Raw genomic sequence first — 19,547 nt, 5'->3', positions numbered from 1 at the left:
CTAGAAAAATAAAATTATAAAGGTGTGGATGTTCAAGAATGACTTTATTGATTGAATAGTTATACAACTTTAAAACAATAAATACAACAAAAATAGAGTAGTTACACAGTTCTAATATGAGAACAGAAATGAAAAAAATGGAGGTTGTCTCCTATCTAGCAAAACAGCCTACACAGTATACACACTTAGCCTATGACAAATAAACCTGTAGCCTATCTCCTCTGGAAGTTAAGGTACTTGATTCCGTAGGCGAACACGAAGAAGAAGAGGAGCACCCAACCAACATGAGCAGCCACAACTGCAGGGAGGAAGTCATGATCATATCCCAGGGCATTTTGAAGAAAGTCCTTCACTGAAACTTGACTTATGTTGCCGGACGTCTCAAGGGTACTCGTCACATCTCCCATCTGAGACGCGAAAACACCGTAGATTGTCCATGCGACAGGTGAGGCCCAGTAGTACCATCTCCACCAGATTGGGATAAGCTGCAAGAAACATGTTTTCGTTAGCATTATGCTGTGTGTTAAAGATTTTGTTCGTTGTTTGTGAGAATTTAGAGTACTCACTGGACGAGGGATGAGGAAGCCGGAGAACAAGTTCCAGAAGCTGAGGAAGAAGGACATGACAATAGCAGCAATTTGGTAGCCAGGGGTCAATGCAACAACCATCATTCCGTACATAGAGAAGTAGGTGAAGCACATGAAGATGAAGTAGTAGAAGTAGAAGAATTTCTCTCCGGTCCATTCATATCCGATCATGGAGTAGAGAAGCAAAGAGTAAGCCAATGTCTGAATGGCCACATACACCGTCTCTATCGCCACCTACACATCATGCAGAAAGTCAGCAAGTTGTTTCCTAGTTTTCGTCTCTTTGATGCAAGAGATAATGATTATAGTGGAGATGTTCTTTTTACCTGAGCGAACGCGTATGGTAGCTCTGAGTACATCCCTGCAGCCCTCTCGCGGTAGAACACTGTTCTCTCAATTGCTACAACGGATTGAACGGCAGAAGCATTGGCGGCACCCAAGAAAAGAACTGCAGAATATGTAGCTCCCAGCAGATTCATCAAGTCTTGTTGCCCTTTTCTGTTACAAAAAGGTTTTTGTTACTACAATTCACACAAAAAAGCAAGTTTAGTATCAATGCCTAGAAATGATATCGACTTACATTTTACTCTGATTCCCTTTCTGCCAAAAGATAACGCCAAACATCACACCGATGATCACAGTTGTGAAAAAACGAATAGCATTGTACTGAGAGTTTCTCCAGTATGACCAGTGCTGCTTCCAAAAGCAAGCCTTGCATTGTGTCAAGAATGATTGAGAATACTGCGTGGGGAAGTATAGGTCCTTTGCCCCCGGTGCTGGTGCGCTCAGTTCCTTGATCAGCTCTTGGTTGTTCCTATATTTTTCCAAAAAGAAATCAAGAAAGTAGATTAGGACACTAATCTGTTGAACAGATTGCATATGTAGAGCTTGTGAAATGATTTTTTTCTCTCACCGGTAAAGGGCAGAGTTGGCATAGATTTCAGCAAAGTCGACATCCATTTGGCCTTCAACCGCAGATGAGCTGACCTCCAACATCCATGTAGCCGGATTGTATCCCTCTTTGATTTTGGGAACACCAGGTATAGCCTGAATTTAGAATCAAGGTTAGGCTTCTTGTTGTCCACACGAGCACTCAGCACGTACTCCTTAGTACAGTTTAGCCTAAAAAACCAAAAAAAAAGAAAAAACACACAGAAAAAATAGAAACCTCACCTCAAAGTACTCAACGAGCTTGTGGGAATGGCGACCAAGAGGTCCTCCATAGATGACTTGTCCTCCTCGTTTCATCAACAGAAGCTGCACAAATAGATATCATGTATTTGAGTATCACTGTGAAGAATGTAATGAGGTTAACTTCGTCATTATGAGATTGTAGTTTGTAAATACCTCATCAAAAGCTTCAAAAATGTCAATGCTAGGCTGGTGAATTGTGCAGACAACTGTTCTGCCTGTGTCCACTGTGTTCCTCACTGTCCTCATCACGATAGCAGCTGCTCGAGCATCAAGCCCAGAAGTTGGTTCATCCATGAAGATTATGGAAGGGTTAGCCACCAACTCAACAGCAATAGTGAGCCTCTTCCTCTGTTCGGTTGAGAGACCATCGACTCCCGGGAGCCCAACAAGAGCATTCCTCAGAGGGTTCAACTCAACTAGGTCCATCACCTCCTCAACAAACATCTGCAGCGATCAAAAATCAAGATTTTGTTAAAAAACCAAGTTCACTCATTGGTATTAGGGTGTGAGAAGGAGAGATGGTGATGGGGTTAGCTTGCCTTTCGCGTTTCTGTATCGACATCAGCGGCCAGACGCAGCCAAGCAGAGTAGAGAAGTGACTCGTAGACAGTGACGTAGGGAGAGTGGATGTCATTCTGCTCACAGTAGCCACTCACTCGTGCAAACGTTTCCTGGTTCTTGGGGAAGCCTGAGACGGTTATGGGTCCTTCAATGTAGCCTCCTGTCTTTCTACCGGCCAAGACATCCATTAACGTCGTTTTTCCTGCACCACTAACTCCGACCAACGCTGTTAGTACACCGGGCCTGAATGCTCCACTCACATCTTTCAGCAATTGCAGTCTTTCCTCTTCAACACCTTGTGTCTTCATTGCCTGCATCAAATGTCGTTGCGTCAAGTTAGGAACTAGCATTGTTTAGATAGAGAGAGATAGAAAGAGAGAGGCTTACAGCGGGCATATCAACATAGTAATTGACATGGTTGAAAGTAAGAGAGAGCGGCTCAAAAGGCAACACCATCCCTCTTCTTGGTTCATTGCTTGACTCCACAATCCCATTATTATTCCTTGCAGTCATTTCTGTCACTCTGTTCTTTTTCTTGCTCTCCTCGTTGTCTTCGTTGATGATGGCCTTGTTATCGCCCAGAGCTGAGAACAAGCACCAAAAAACAGTTAGCCACACGCGATAAATCATCATCATGCTCAGCAGAGATGCCAAGTAGGAGGGAGATGGTACTTACGGTTCAAGTATGTCAATGCAGCAACGAAGAGGACGTTGAACAGCGCAGAGAAGGTGAAGAGAGCAATGATGCAGATCCAGTACCATGACTCCGTTGTGAACAAACCTCTTTCCTTGAGAAGGGTCTTTCCCACAGTCGGTTCAGATGAATTGGCAGGTGCAGGTGCAGCCCATCTCTCTGAGAGGAACTCATTGATGGCAATGGCGTTCTGTCCGTACATCATAGGAGAGACGTAGTAACCCCATATCATCCAGTCTTGGATATCATCTGTCAAAAGCAATATCCATCATCTCAAAACAATCACTAAATATATAAAATCACATCTCAACTGCATGAGGGTAATCAAGTCATTATTTACCCTTTGCAACGACAAAGCCTCCCAACACAAACACCAATAACAAGGCGAAGGTTCCAAATGTGTTCGCAACGACTTGAGTTCTTCCAACTGCAGCAATGAAACGGAAGAGGGAGAGAGCCATCTGATGCACCCCAACGAAGGCTAAGAGCTGTTTGAAAAACCTGAAAATATTTGCATTGCATATCAAGAATCAATCAAAATTCAAACAGCCATTTCACAGTTCTCATATTTCAACTTTCTAGTTAGATATTCACTTGCAATTTACCTAACAGGAGAAGGTGCAAATCCTATGGTGTAGTAAGTGAAGATGATCCACAATGCAGACTCAACGACAGAGATAGGAATACGAAGCACCCAAATAGGCAACGCGAAGGCCCATGCCGGGTAGAACAAACTATCCCTCTGCTTGAAAAACACAGGAAGCCTAAAAACAGTCATTGCAAGCTCCTGCATTCCATTAAACATAACATTGATAAGACTGAAGAACAACGCTCCCCAAAACTTAGCAGCATCCTCGACTCGACCCGTCTTCATCTCAGTTCTGAGGAAAACTGTCAACGCAATTGTTGCCATAATAGTGATCTGTGTGGTCTTAAAGATGTAAATAAACGAGCTACGTTTCATCAGCAACCACTCCCTATCAAAACAAGCCCGGAAAAGCTCCATGCTTGAGATTCCAAACCTCTCCTTAACCAATGCAGCTGGATGAGCTCTGGACTTGTCATACGGAACCCTCAGATCTTCATTAAGCTGCTGCCCTATGTGAAAAGAGTTAAAAGCCTGTGCAAAATCGGGCACCGAGACGTAGCTGTAAGGCTGATTCTTGCGACACCAATACTGTTCTTGATCCTTCTTTGAGGTCACTTCTTGCAGAAAGTCTGCAACCCCCTTTCTCTCCGGGCATCTGAACCCCATATATTCAAAGAACTCAAGCACACTCTCACGAGGGCCCTGGTAGACGATCTCGCCATCAGAGAGGAGGATCACGTCATCAAAAAGATCGAAGGTCTCCGGAGCCGGCTGCAGTAGAGAGATGACCATGGTTATGTCATTGATGTGAACCATCTGCCTCATAAATTTCACAATCTGGAAGGTTGTGGAACTATCTAGCCCTGTTGAAATTTCATCCATGAAGAATGCTTTTGCTGGTCCAACCAACATTTCCCCTGCATTTATCAAGGCACTAACCATCATAAGTAAAATGTAGTAGTAGTAGTAGTAGTAATAAAAGTACAAGTTTTCAGACTGTTTCTTGAAATCAGTTTCTTTTTATCAGCATTCCTCCTAAAAACTGACTAAAACATACCGGTTGTAACACGCTTCTTCTGTCCACCAGAAATTCCTCTCCTCATATCATCTCCAACCATAATATCAGCACATATATCCAATCCAAGAATCTGTATAAAATCATACACACGTTAGGCTTACTCTTTCACAGTAAATGCTTAGAAGCAACAATGAAATGCAGACGAACCTTGAGCACATAATCCGTGATCAAACTAGTTTCTTGCCCCACTAAGGCTGTGGCCTTCATGAATGCATCAATCTCAGGATCAGGTTTGATTCCAGCTTCTTTCTCTCTTCTTGACAACTCCACAAGCATTTCATACCTCGTCCCGACTCCCAAACACCTACCGGAGAAATCCAATGTCTCGCGAACAGTCATCTCACCATGGTGAAGATCATGCTGGCTGATATAAGCACAGGTTCTTTGAGGAACGAACTCATGAAATTCATGGCCACAGTAGGTGATCTTTCCAGTCACCTGCTCACAACATTAAACATCAGCACACTTGCAAAAATTTTGGAAGCATTTAGCTTTTATTAATGCTGTGATTATTGGTGATAGAAAACTGCACACACCTTCATATCATCATCAGGCTTTCCTGCTAGTGCTTTGAGCAACGTAGTTTTCCCAGAACCCGGTGGTCCGAGAAGAAGCGTCATCCTGTAAACAAGCATTACACAATTTTTTTCATCAATAAAACACGATAAACAATTTCAAAAACTCAGAAATTAACCATTTGATTCTGTAAGCTAACCTTGATGGTCTCACAACTCCACTGACATTTCGAAGGATCTGAACCACCCTCTTCTTCGATGGAGAGAGCCCAATCATCCCCAAAGTAGCCTATCACACCATTCAACCATTATCAGTTACAGTAAAACTCCTCCGCATCACAAATTTCAAAAATCTAATACAGTAAGATCCAACTAATTAACTGAATCACACTGAATCGGACTCCAAATCTTAAAGATTTTTTCACTTCACAAAAAACACACACCTCCAATGTGTTGATGGTTGAATTGAGGAGAGTAGGAAGCGCTCTGGTTCCAACATACGCATCTCCCTCAATAGACAGATTCTGAAACCTCACTTCAATCTTCGGGATCTCGATCCCAACCCTAAATCCCCAAATAAATCACAATCAGAAAACCAATCCAACACCACAATCAAACAACAACACACACACAATAATGCGATTCAATACCTATCAGTTCTGTTCCTGAGCCTCTGGAGGAACTTCTCGTTGTCATCCTCCACAACTCTGAGAATGCTCTCCATGAGCTGCTTCTTGTCCTGCGACCCCAGATTGGCCACATCCACCTCGGAGTGGACGATCCTGCCATTGCTGACCACCTGCTGCAGCACGCCCTTGCGGAGGCGGTCGTACGTCGGGAGGCGCTCGATCGCCGCCCACCGCAGCTCCTCCTCGTCGTCCTCCGCCTGCCGCCGCGTGCTGCTCCGCATGAACACGTCCGGCGGGCCCTGCCACACGTCTCGTATGCTCTGCTGCCGCCAGCTCCGAGCGGAACTCGTCGACCGAGCTAGATCGTCCCCCGCCAGCGCCGCCGCCATTGCCGCTTGCTTCCGATGAGATTATCGTCGATATCTACTGACCTTGTTTGTCTTCGGAGAAGAAGATGTGAGTATGCAGGTTTGAGAAGGAAATGTGTAGGTTTTGATTTGCTAAAAGAATGAAAAAATGTGTGTGTGATTTGTTTTGTTTGCTTTGCAGGGGGAAAAATTGAAAATCAAGTAGCCATGCAGTTTCTCTCCCCCTCTCTTGATGAAAGTTGAAATGAGAGTTGGATATTTTTTCTTTGCAGAGAAATGTAAGCGAATATATATATGTGTGTGTGAGCGTGTGTGTTGAATTCAGCTGGTCAAAATTGGGCTACAATTACACTTTTTTAATTGAACATAGTGTTATGATACGGTGTTTTCGTTCCATGTGAACCGCTGTAAAGTAATTGGATGCATGATTACGCATATGCAACCTTTTTCTAAATATGGAAAGCTATTGAATTCTTACTCCATCTTCATTTTATTTTGAGATATTAAGTTGCTAATTTTTTATGACTATATTTTCCATAATAAATTTGAGAATCAAAATTCACACATTTCGCTACCTCCTCTTTGCCATTAACTCAACTCTCATAAATCAAATTCTCTCCGTGCTACAATAAGAATCACATTTTGCTATTTCAGTCTGTCGCATAATAAAAGTTATATTTAATTTTTACCATAAATGATATTTTGATCATATATTTCACTAACTCAGAATAGAACACAATTTTGCTAATTTTTTTAACTCATCATTCTTTATAATATTTCTTAAAATTAATGTTCACATCAAATATGACTCCTATTATGAGATAGCGGGAATAATAGAATGGGCATGTGTACAAGTCCCGGAAATGGACTCATCGCCGTAAGACTCCCCGACTAAATAATGTAAGATTATAAAAGAATAGAGTATAATCCCCTTTTGGTCCTTTACATATGGCCGATTTTTGATTTTGGTCCAGAACATTCACTTTTCAAAAAGTAAGTCCGAAACAAATGAAAAATGATATCGTTTGCATCCTTTTTTGACGGCACCGTCAATTCTCGACGGTCAACCGTCAATTAGCGAAAATTTGACCCGATTAGCTTATTTTAATTACTGTAGCTAATTTAATACTATTTTTTTTTTCTATTTTCCGCTTTTACATTTTTAAACCCTAAATTAAAACAATGAAAATACTATAATAATAAACAAATCCTAACATTCATTTCATTCAAATTTCTCCCCCCTTTTTCTCCAGCTCATTCTTCTTCTTCCGATGCAGCCGACGGTCCTTGTTCGGTGTGAGGCGGACGCGAATCGCTCGTTTCAGTCTTCTTCCTCTTCCTCGCATATGATTTTTTCACGTCGGTGAGACCTTCGGTGTAACGGTGGTTTGGGTACGGCGACTTCCAACTCATGGCAACCAACAATAATCGGTTGAAATCGGTCGGAACCGGGTGGCTTTGGTCGGAATCGGGCTTCTTCGTCGGAATTCAGAACTAGGGTTCTAAGATTCTTAGAGAGTGACGAGAGAGATGAAAGAAGAGAGAGAGATGTGTCGTTTGATTTTCCAACTCCATACTTAGTGAAAAATGTTGTTTGATTATTCATATTTAAAAATATTAAAAAATTTGAATTATTAGCAAAATAGTTAACATAATATTAACCAACTAATAATCTGAGATTAAGTCTAATCGGGTCAAATTTTCGCTAATTGACGATTGACCGTCGAGAATTGACGGTGACGTCAAAAAAGGATGCAAACGATATCAATTTTCATTTGTTTTGGACTTACTTTTTGAAAAGTGAATGTTCTGGACCAAAATCAAAAATCGGCTATATGTAAAGGACCAAAATAGTACTATACTCTAAAAGAATATACTCCGAATTTTAGGGACAATAGACACAGAATTTGTCTAATACTATTAACAATACTATTGGATATTTTAGCGGGCCCAATGGCAGACGCGGTGTGCTGTTATAATTAAAATAATATTTAAATATTAACAGTGGCAGTTATAGTTTGACTATTGTGGGGTAGTAAGCACGAGTCGGGTGGGGGGAGGTGTATTAGGCTGACGGCTGACCATATGTAGAAACTTCTTCGAAACGACCCCGTTTTGTGACTTTTAGAACGAAGCGTGGGTTGCGCGTGAATACGCAGTGTTGGTAGGAACTAGGACGGTCTCTTCACACTTGTTATTAAATTTGCGAATAAAATGTCACTTTTTGGTTTTTAAATTTGAAGATTATATGGAGTAGGAGATGCCATCTCAGGAATGGAAAGTGTTTTTTTATTGTTATTTATTTCATCTGAAACCAGGAAAAACAAGTGTGTGACTTATACAGATTTATTCAAACCCATCTAGATGGATATGACTATTTAAATGCATACTATAGCTAGGTCAACTTCATACACATAAATTGCGGTGATTCATAAGAAAATGTGTGATGGTGGGAATCCTTCACAACCCAAATTACTTCTTCAATACAAGTGGAAAATGTATGTAAATATTTTTATGCGTATTTATTTATTTTAATACTCAACTTTTGAACCGCCTATAAAAATATCATGAGTTGTATCTATAAATTCTAAACATTGATGTGTATGCAGAAGAGTATGTTGTAACTTGTAAGTTGTAACGTAACAAGGAATGTGGAACTAAGGATTTTAACATGTGACGGGTAGCTGAAATAAAGTGTTTAGTCACCTTGTAACCCAATTGAGATACTGTCAAAAAGTACTATACCTCTTTTTTTTTTATCAACGAGGTTAAATTCAATATATAAGGTATAATCACAAAAAATAATCTTAAAGCATCTTTCAGTGATAAATCTATAAGACTTACTTAAAAGTTAAAACAGTTACCATTCAAAGAGTGTATAGTACCTATTGCGCGCTAATGTAACCGTTGTTTCCTAATCAATACATAAAGAACAAATCAACGACATTATTAATACTAAATGCACAATTAGCCTTGTTTTCCAAACTAAAAAATTTAACTGGAAGAGCTTCATTACATTGTTTAAAACATTGGATCGGAGACCAAAATATTAGGATTTTGACCTTTGAAGAATTTCAAAAATATAATACTATCAAATGTTTTTAAACTTTACTCTATATGGGGTCATGAAAAAAAATGCTTCATAGTTACTAGTACAAATTTTCATGACTAGATAACAAAATTAAGATTGTGAGACTTCTACAAATGATTGACTGACTCTGTGCTGATGAGGTCAAGATTGTACTATAAAATTCGTTAAAAAATGATAAAACATTGCAAAGAAGATTGTATGATTTGTATCACAAAAACCGTTGAAAATTAATAGTATCTTGATGAAGTTATGTTTCTTGAAATATACTATATTCGTTTCTAACAAGACACTTCAAATAATTGCTTAATTTCAAAGAATTTGACCTTAGAAGAAACGATTGCTACATTTAGTATGACATTTTTATAGCTTTCTCTCCTTCTAGATGGTGGCTAAATTAATTTTCTCAACTTGCGTTATGCACCTTTTTTATTATATTATTATTTTATTTGCGTTAATATTCCAATGAATTATTCTATGATTTACATCATGCGATTCACGAGCCAGTTATGTTTTTATTTTATTAAAAGTCATTAAAATAAACTCTATCTTTGACCAATCAAGTTCGACAGCCTTTTTTTATATGGGTGACAACCCACATACACATAATGGAGTACTAATTAATTCGGATAGAATTGTATATAAACCTATACACTTAATTAGTTAGTTCATGAACTGGATATAACAAAATCCAATTAAGTTAATTTTCTTGATTAGCTAAAAGTTTTTTGAGTCCTCTCCTTATATTTAGCTAATGTTTGTTGTGACGTATGAGTCAACACGCTCAATGATACGATTGTCACCGGCAACATAAAGTATGACATGAGTATAAGTGTAACTGATAAAAGGGTGCAAACCCGGCGTTCCAACTACTGGCCCTCAAAAGAATGAATTATGGTGATATATAGCCGGCCGGAAACCGTTTGATAAGTCGAAAGATTTACACTCTGAGCATTATGCTATGAAGAAAGAGTTTAATACAAAAAATATAGTAATGTTTTGAATCAAGAGTATACTTTCTTTTGTTACAAACTCTGAGTAAATACTAATATGTATGCGTACCATGCGAATTTCTCGTCTGACTGTAATACTACCATTTTATACCATCCAACACGAATCTGGTCACTTAATTGACATATTACTTTTAAATGAAATCTCAATCATTTTCTGAAAAATTGAGAGCAAGGATCTTATCACTTATCTGATAAATTACTTCTAGATTAAATCTAAATCATTTAAAAAAAATGTAAGTAATATTGTAGAATTTTAATAAATTTCATTTAATGATATTTAGATATGTGACAGCCATCCTCAACTTAATTTCGTCTCTATCGCATGGCTGCTGATTTGAACAAAAACAAAAAACTAATTTGTGATGTTTCAGTAGAAGAAATCCAAAATGTCCTCTATTATTTTCTTTTGTTTTCAAATCAATATTAATTGCTGGCTGCCTACCAGGATAACTACATACACCAACATTTATTGCCATTTTGTTTGGCAATTAATCACTAATTTATTTTCTCGAACTAAATCTTGAAAGAATATGACTCATTTCAGAAAGTGGGTTATTATTATTTTTTCTTCTTTGAAGAAAAGTGGGTTAGACATTTCAAGTAGCAATCAGTATAGATATGCATTTTCTTACCACTAGTTCAATATCACCTTGAATTTTCCACAATTTTGGCAAAGTAGAAGATAGATAAATGGAAGATAAATGGCAAAAATACAGTAGTTGAACCATCACTACATTACACTCTTACCCGAGTGGGTTAGGATTCATGGAACAGGTGGAATCCCGTGTTGTTAATAGTCTATCGACCCCTTTGGCGGGGGCACTCCTCCCAAACTTATGGGCTTATTTGCCCATGTTTCTTAACTCAAGATTCCCCTTTCACAGTGGAAAAGAACCGTATTAATTAAAAGATTCAAGAAAAATAGATTAAACCGATTCTTCGAACTCTTTTTCAAAAAGTGCTGGTATTATTTTATTATTCTTGTTTATTACTTTTAACATGGACTTGCGTCTAAAATTCGACTTGGAATCAAGAAATTCGGTGCAAGTGCTATATAATTTAGGTAGAATGAAATTAATTAATTAATTATGGTGGAATCATAATTATATATATTGATGAAAGTGGAAAGAGTGCGACAAAAAGTGAGTGTAGTCTGTAGGCTTTAAAGCTGGAAATCCGGTAACGCATTTATTTAATTTGTGTTTTGATAATTCACCCTATTTTTCTACTCGAAAGAAAATAAATGTAGGGGGTTCACCATATTTGACTAAAACAAATGCTATAATAATTCAAACCTATTAGTATTACACTGGGAAAAATAAATGTTTTCCTCTTTAGTGGAGAACCTATTATACCCACACTAATATTGCTCAATAAGATGAATATGTCAAAATTCGAATTCAAATATGAATTACATTCAAGCAATTTTTGATATTCAATCTCTCTATCAAGATAGAACAATCTCAAGCAATTTTTTATATTCATTTTCTCTTTATCGAGATAGAACAAAGAAACAACTGTGGATGGTGATAATATTTTCTAAATTCATAACTTAGTTGAATTTTAATATTCTTCACATGTACATTTAGATAAGGCATGGTATGGACAGAGCATGTGACACTTCGTTAATTACATGTTGTTCATGAAAACATCAATAACATATGTGTAGCGTTATGGGGAAATTAAATTTATTTTTAGAATAGTGAATCATGTAACAAGATTGCAATGAATTAATGGGGCAGTCCCCACATATCTAGCATTATGGTATATGGAAACGTTATTCATGAAATCCTCAATAAATATGTGTAGCAGTATCGAGGAATTAAATTATAATTTATAGAATAGTAAATCATGTCTATTTTAATGAATTAATCAGAAACACTAACGAAGATTGGTCCCTTAAAAATACGTGGGCACACTCCCCACATATCTTATCTCTAGATATTTCCACAGCTTAAATAATTATGACTAAAAAATGTTTACGAATTTTACTAGTGCTATAATGGTCTCTCTCTCTCACATAAACGCAACTTCTTATTGAATATTGCCGACTGATGCAGTTAATTTAGAATATAATTAGTTATTGTTTGTTGGTTATCCCGCGGTTACCAGAGATAAGTACTTGCCGGACGTAATACAAGCCAAAAGAATGAATACAGAATGTAGAAACTAAACTGAAACAGAAATTACAACGTAGAAAATCGAAACTAATAAACCGTAGGAAAGATGTTTAGCCGAGTCGATTGGACCTTTTTATAGCAAGACGAGATACGCCCCGGTAGTGCTCTTCGAATTGACGTTTCGTCTCCAAAGATAAAACGGCTATCTGTTTGATGCAGCACCGCAATCGAAACGAGCTCCGGCGAACTGTCTATCTTTCTAGCTTGCAAATTTTTCACTATTAGCCTTTCTTAACATAGAAAAAAAATTACTATTAGTACTTATCAATCCTAGTAAAGTCAAGAAAATTTAATACTAGTAATACCGAAAATTATTGTCAGACACTTGCATAAATATTAATGAAAAGGGACCGGCGAGGGAGAAATTCTGGCCGAAGTCACGCTCTCATAACAGAAACATTTATCTTTGATTTTGATCATCTAACATGATGATTGATTGGTACAACAGTTTGAAGCTTATAATTAAATGCAACACCGTTTATTAGGTGTTTTTATTTGACTTTCCTTAGCTTCTCACATGGAAATATTCAATTTCCAAAAAGATATTTTTGAAACGTAAGTCCACATTGACATACTTATATGGAGTACATAAATAAATTTTTTATCCACTCGTGAGGTCTTTTAATTCCTTATTCTAAATAGACCTTCACTAACAAAATAAACTATCCTAATTCTATTAAAATTTGTACCTTGACATTGTCAATGAATATTTACAATTTGTGAATAGTTTACAACTGCATTCTTCCTTCTAGAATATTTCTATCATTCTATGTAGGAGTAGTACTTGGTAAGTTTGACCCTCTCTAAATCTTTCTATATAACCAAACCTCACCATGAACAAAACATCCTATGAAGAGCTTAAAGCTCAAGGATTTCGAAAATTTAGTACTCTATTCGGCTTATTTAAAGTGATATATTTTTCATTTTAGAATATTTCATTCAAAACGATACATTTAAAAAAAAATGAAACATCACTATTTTTACTTGATTATGTTTTATGCGTCATTTGCTCTCTACATAACACACTAAACATAAGACTGCATAAAATTTCGTATAAAAAAATGAATGCTTTGCCAAGGGAGTAATAACTTTTATATAATTTATCAATAGAAAATGATTTTTATTTTTATCATACAATGATAGAACTATTAGTATCAATTTATTGTTCAAGAAAGAGCAAAACAAGTATTACTACTGTACTGAGTAATGATGGAATACAACGAAATTGGGCCGGGTTAAGTCTAGCGCCCAAAACAGATCATTTGTTCGGGCCCAACAAACAACAAAGTGGATCCGTACCCGGATTCTGGAGCTATCCGGATAACATCTTCGCTTTTACTTGATCAACTCTGCAAATTTCAATTTTCGCTTTTACTAGATCAACTCTGCAAGTTTCAAATTTCGCAATTTTGCTTGGGAATTTAACGCTTGAGCTCAGGTAAGTTTAAGTATTGTTTATATTTTGCTAAGAACTTTTGATTTCTGAGGTTTTTGCTGCTCAAATATACTCCATTTTGTTTGGCGTGTTGTTATTTTCATGTGTGAATCCGCAATTTATCTTCCCTGTGTATTGGATGAAGATCTCTGAACTGGAAAATATTTTTCTTAAGAGATAGAGACTAAACATTTTTGGATTAGAGAATACTGTGATAAATTTTTCAAGCCGCGGTGGAATCGAATAAACTGTTTGGTGCAAATAAATCTACTTGCTTGGGTGGTTAGATTGTGATTTGTGATTCTTCTGTTAAGAAGAAGAAGAATTAGTTCTTCATCAAAGCGATTGGATGATAAACCTGTTGACTTTGTTCAGAACAAAGATAAGTATTAATTCATGTTGAATTATTGAGTTGTTTTTTTAGTTATCCAACCGAGCTTTTGAGTTTGGGATTGCGATGAAAAATTACCAAAAATCCCCAAAAGTTTAGCTGAAATTAGGTCATCTAAGTCTGTTTGCAGAGGAATTGAATAGCTTGATAATATTATGGAAATTTCTCGAAACCAGACATAGAGATTTGTGATTTCACAATTCATTATGGTGTATAAATGAACCTCACTTTGCAGATAGATTTAAATTGATCATCTTTCGAAATTAGCTCATCTAATGAGTGAGTCTGTGTGCGGAGGAATTGATGAGTTTGATAATGTTGTGGAAATTTCTAGAAAAAGAACTGGATTTGTGATTCCAGCAACAATTTTCTACGGGGATCCATGCGGATAGCTTCAAATTGCTTGTCTTTCGATTTTCTGCAGGATGTCTTCGATTGAGCCACCCTTCAGGCCAAGAGAGAAGATCTTCGAAAAGCAGAAGCATTTCCAGAGCATACACAAGCACACTTATCTGAAAGGACCATTCGATAAGATCACCTCAGTCGCTATCCCTGTTGCTTTGGCTGCCACTTCTCTCTTTCTCATTGTAAGCCCTCGTTCGATAGTTTTTCTCCATCTTTTAACCGGGTGTAAAGTCTCCTCGTCTCTTTAATCAAATGCAATGCCTCTTTCTTTCCCTCGTTTGATAGGGGAGAGGAATCTACAATATGTCTCATGGAGTTGGGAAGAAGGAATGAGAATTTGTCTGCTTTGATGATTCCATCCTGCAAGAGCTTTGCAGGCTAGTTTTTCTTATCTTGCATATGCTTTGTAATTTCCGAACTTAATACTGTTGATGTTTCATGGGATTGGTGAATGATACTTGCTTTGCTGTGATGATTTGATGTTGAAAGATCTTTGCTTGCTTTGTTTTTCTTATCTTGAATGCTTAGTAATTCCTGAATTTGGTAGGGTTGATGCAACTTCCTTGTCATTTTTGTGTTGTTTGGTTATGCTTGCTTAGCATTTATCTAGCCTTGTGCATAAATAAGTAACGAAAGTTGTCTAAAAAATACTCAATAAAATTTGATCAAAGTATGGGTTGTCCACTTGTCCTGCCGGAAAATCATGAAATTTAACATTATTTGCAATTATCCTATATATTCATGATGTACATTGTTGATATAACACATACATGTTTCAAATTGGTGATGTGAAACATAAGCGTGTTGTCACATAATGTGAAGATGTGTATTGGAATATAAACCAAATTTCAGCTTTCGCATTCGATACAATTTCACGTTTGTTTCACCCAAATCAAAGCTCGTGAGATAATCACGAACAATGTTAGTAGTATTATGGTTTTTTTCGACCGAATTTTAAAGTTGTGGGATGACCAGAATTAGACAAGTTTTTTCGGCAATTTGGCCAAGATAAAAATACTTGACTATTGTGTATTGTTATCATTGACAAACATTCAAAGAGTAAATCTGGAAAGTCTGAGTTTAGAGCTTCTGCGAAACAATGTTTTCCAATAGGGACTCGCATGCGTCTTCGAGCAAATCCAAAACCTACGAAAAATGCACGCCAATATCTTCATCAATGCATGCCACATGTATGTTTATGACATCATTTTATTAAGTTACCTTCTCGAAACCTTGTGGTCCACCATAGTAGGGGTCGGGAACTTGGGTTTCATCGTGCCTCTTGCAGAAAGAACACATCAAGCGAACCTGCAAAATTGCGAGAAACCATCAAAATCAGAAATAAGATAGCTGCTGCGGGTTCTCATAAACGTAGAGCGGGACTATGGGACCTTGTCGGCCGCGTCTTTGGGTAGTGTCTCTCTGTGTCTCCACCTCTCGAATGCACCTAGTATATCCTCTTTAGGCCAACAAAATTTTCAGTAAGTTGAAATTGAATTCATCATATATGTAAGCATCATCAATTGATTTCCATTTTATATGAGTGATTTACCTCTGTTTTGATTGTCCATTGCAAGAATAAGATCAAAATCCCTAAAATCTGATGGCTTTATCGGCCTTGATATAGAAGTTATCTCAATTCCACGCTTTTTTGAAGATGCCCTCATTCTTGGATCTGCTTGATCACCCTTGACTCACCATAATCATGCAAAAGAATTAGTACAATTAATTCCAATAATTATACTATAAAATACTTCAAATATAATTAGTTAATTATGAAAAAAATAATTTTCTCATTATATTAACTTTTAGATATCAGATAACTGATTAAAGCAAGGACAACAATTCGTTAAATTCATCTCAATAATTATACGGATTATTACTTTTTCAGTCTCATTTAAAGTAGTAGTAGCATAAACAATTAATTTGAATTATAAAAAAAAATACTAATTTCAAGCATTTGACGATAGCAAATGTGGAAGAAACTAGCTCCACAAAATCGATTATGATTGGATATGCAGATCTATCATCTGAAGAAATCGAGAATCGAATACCTCATGGTAGTTGATGGTGCCGGCGGAATCGATGCGGAATTTGGAATCGAGGCCCCTCTCCTTGACGAGGTGCCGGAAAACGCCTTCCGCGGCGGGGCTCCGGCAGATGTTGCCGAGGCAGACGAACAGAACCGAGAATGGTCTGCTCGGCGGCGCGTCGCCGTCTGCGGTCGGAGGCATTGACGCCGCCGCGAGTACTCTCGTGGATTTTATGGATGGAATTGGATGTTTAGGTGAATGAGTATTTGACAGAAATGGTTGGAATTTACGGTGGAGGAGAGGAGCGCGGCGACGATTTGGTGAATTTTGGGCGATTGGAGATGAGTGCGTGGGTGCGTGCAGAGTGTTCATCGAGGTTTTGTTGATCGAATTTTAATGGCGGATTTTGCTATCTGCAGCTGAATGGTTGTATCTTTTTCGCTCGCTTCTTTGATTTTGTGTGTATTTATAAAAGAATGAACTACATAAATGGTACATAATCTTTCACTTTCGCACGTTTATATGATCTTTATTTTATATCATTTTTTATATCTATAAATCACATTTTTGGTATCTGATGCAATTTTCTTTCCAAAATACCCTTTGAACAAATATATTTTCTCATTTATATCATAGAGGGTATTTTGGTCATACATAAAATTAATAACAAAAGTGATAATATCTTCTTTATTCTCCTCATTCTTTATACTATTATTATTAATCAATATTAATATTATTATTTTAATGTTATAGATTAATAATTAATTTATTTTTAATATCATTCAAATATACTCAAATATAATTTTAACTAAAATTATATTTCATTATTATAAATATTATTGTTATAATACTAAATTAATAAATAATTATAATATAATTATATAAATTATGAATCATATAATAATAATAATAATAATAATAATAATAATAATTTTACATTAAATTAGTAACTAATCAATATAGCCTTAATAAAAATTTAACATGGTGAATTGTATTCATAATGATATAAAATAATTTAATAAAAAATATTTAATTAATTTAATTACTTTAAATAATTAATTTAATTAGGTATTTTATTTTTTATTTATATTATGAATGCAATTAGATGTATGTATAGAATAATAAAAAGAAATAATAAAAAGAAGAAAAAAGAAAAAAGGAAGAAGAAACATAAACTAAGGAGAAAAAAGAAAGGAAGATAAAATACTAAAAAGAAAGAAGAAAATAAAGAAAAAAGAAAGAAGAAGAAACTAAAGAAGAAAATGAAAAATAAGGAAGAAAAAATAATCATATATTTGGAGTACTTTTTAATTAAAATTTCCAAAAATATCCTCTATGGAAAAAAATCACATATTTGGTACCTAGGGTTATTTTTGTCACTGAGTACTAAAAACGATATAAAATAAAGATCATGTACCATTTATGTGCGAAAGTGAAAGATGTGTCATTTATGTAGTTCACTCTTTATAAAAATGGTACTACTAGTTATCTCCAGTGGCGGAGCCAGAGGCACAAACTACCATTAAAATTTGTTTAGTGTGTTCAGTGCTAACGGCATGGAAACATGAGCAATTTAAAAAGCCACGCGTGAAAAATGGATGATGAGAAAATAATTAGAAAATTAATTAGTGACTTAAAAATCAGAATTAAAAGTCTAATTTGGTTAAAATTGGATTAAACCTGTTGACTATTACTCCCTCCGTCCCCCATTAGGAGTCACACTTCCGTTTCTGCACTCGCTTTATAAAAATGATAATAGATAGTTAAAGTGGATAAATGGTAGAGTAAGAGAGAGAATAATGCAGACAAGACTTTTCTCTACATTATTCTTTCTCTTACTTTACCATTTTTCCACGTTAACTATTTATTATCATTTGTATAAAACGGGTGCAAAAACGGAAGTGTGACTCCTAATGGGGGACGGAGGGAGTATAAAATTAACGGAGGACCAATTGTAATCCGATTTGAAATATGTAGGACCAAAAAATCCAAAAGATAAAGTTTAGGACCAAAATCGTAAAAAACCATATGTTCAGGACCAGTTTTGACCTTTACTCTTATTTTTTAATATTTTACTAGTTTTGAATTTACTTGGACTATTAATAAAACATAAATAACGTCAATCTATTAAATAAAATTTCCTAGGTTTACTTAAACAAAATTGCAGCTCGGCACTGCTTCTTCTCCTTTATCGTCTTTTCCAAACTTATGTAATTTTTCTTCTTCTTTTTCAATTTTCTCATGAAGTTTTTTCTCTTCACTAAAACTATTTTAACTCTGCCCTAATATGTTTTATTATAATTCTCTTCCTCATTTCTCTTCCATTGATTGGGACAAAGCAGCCATAGCGTGGGGTCAGTTATAAGAGCATCTCCAACCATTTACACTAAACTCAAACCTAAAAGAATATTCCTCACCCACTAATTTTTTATACTTTTCAATGACACCTATATATTTTATCTAAATTACATACTAACCTTATGACAATTTAGCAATATCATAAAATAAATAATACTGTATAATATAAGATTTATTAATTAATATAACTAAATATGAAATCTATTATTCATTGAATAATAAATTACAAAATTTAGAAAATTTAAATACAATAAAAATACTATAGAAAATATTACAACGTACACGTAAAGTAACTAAAACTCAAATTAAAATTCATTTAAAAATTTAATTTAATTATCAGTCTTCTGTTTTGATTTTATTTATTTGGGCTTATGTTTCTCTATTATAAAATTTCTATATTATGCATCGTTTTTTATTAAGTACTTATGT

At 35.9% G+C, this 19,547-nt stretch overlaps 3 protein-coding genes across 4 annotated transcripts; 1 reads left to right on the top strand and 2 right to left on the bottom strand.

Annotated features, from left to right (window-relative positions):
• Window positions 1–29: 29 nt before the first annotated feature.
• On the bottom strand, window positions 30–6,470 carry LOC125211722 (pleiotropic drug resistance protein 2-like). 2 transcript variants are annotated; one of them, XM_048111631.1, is made up of 18 exons: window positions 5,869–6,470; window positions 5,662–5,782; window positions 5,419–5,507; window positions 5,240–5,324; window positions 4,851–5,141; window positions 4,683–4,773; window positions 3,642–4,542; window positions 3,377–3,537; window positions 3,019–3,285; window positions 2,730–2,926; window positions 2,321–2,653; window positions 1,935–2,225; window positions 1,761–1,844; window positions 1,501–1,634; window positions 1,168–1,401; window positions 914–1,085; window positions 567–821; window positions 30–485 (listed from the first exon to the last, which is right to left on the bottom strand). In XM_048111631.1, exons 1-18 carry the CDS (start codon window positions 6,234–6,236, stop codon window positions 213–215), a joined length of 4,347 nt encoding a protein of 1,448 aa, XP_047967588.1. In that variant the 5' UTR covers window positions 6,237–6,470; the 3' UTR covers window positions 30–212. The 2 variants fall into 2 exon arrangements, with proteins under 2 accessions (XP_047967588.1, XP_047967587.1); XM_048111630.1 differs by having other exon boundaries at window positions 30–821.
• Window positions 6,471–13,795: 7,325 nt separating this feature from the next.
• Window positions 13,796–15,199, top strand: LOC125216800. Its single transcript, XM_048118572.1, has 3 exons — window positions 13,796–13,934; window positions 14,747–14,909; window positions 15,013–15,199. Exons 2-3 carry the CDS (start codon window positions 14,748–14,750, stop codon window positions 15,058–15,060), a joined length of 210 nt encoding a protein of 69 aa, XP_047974529.1. The 5' UTR covers window positions 13,796–13,934; window position 14,747; the 3' UTR covers window positions 15,061–15,199.
• A 384-nt stretch (window positions 15,200–15,583) lies between these two features.
• LOC125216799 (putative low molecular weight protein-tyrosine-phosphatase slr0328) lies at window positions 15,584–17,207 on the bottom strand. The gene is made up of 5 exons (XM_048118571.1): window positions 16,782–17,207; window positions 16,280–16,415; window positions 16,119–16,186; window positions 15,949–16,035; window positions 15,584–15,873 (listed from the first exon to the last, which is right to left on the bottom strand). Exons 1-5 carry the CDS (start codon window positions 17,130–17,132, stop codon window positions 15,808–15,810), a joined length of 708 nt encoding a protein of 235 aa, XP_047974528.1. The 5' UTR covers window positions 17,133–17,207; the 3' UTR covers window positions 15,584–15,807.
• Window positions 17,208–19,547: the final 2,340 nt, after the last annotated feature.

This window comes from Salvia hispanica, chromosome 3, assembly GCF_023119035.1.
Source record: "Salvia hispanica cultivar TCC Black 2014 chromosome 3, UniMelb_Shisp_WGS_1.0, whole genome shotgun sequence".
Taxonomy (NCBI): Eukaryota; Viridiplantae; Streptophyta; class Magnoliopsida; order Lamiales; family Lamiaceae; genus Salvia; species Salvia hispanica.
Note: the sequence above shows the minus strand (reverse complement) of the source record. Positions and strands in the feature narration are given on the sequence as shown.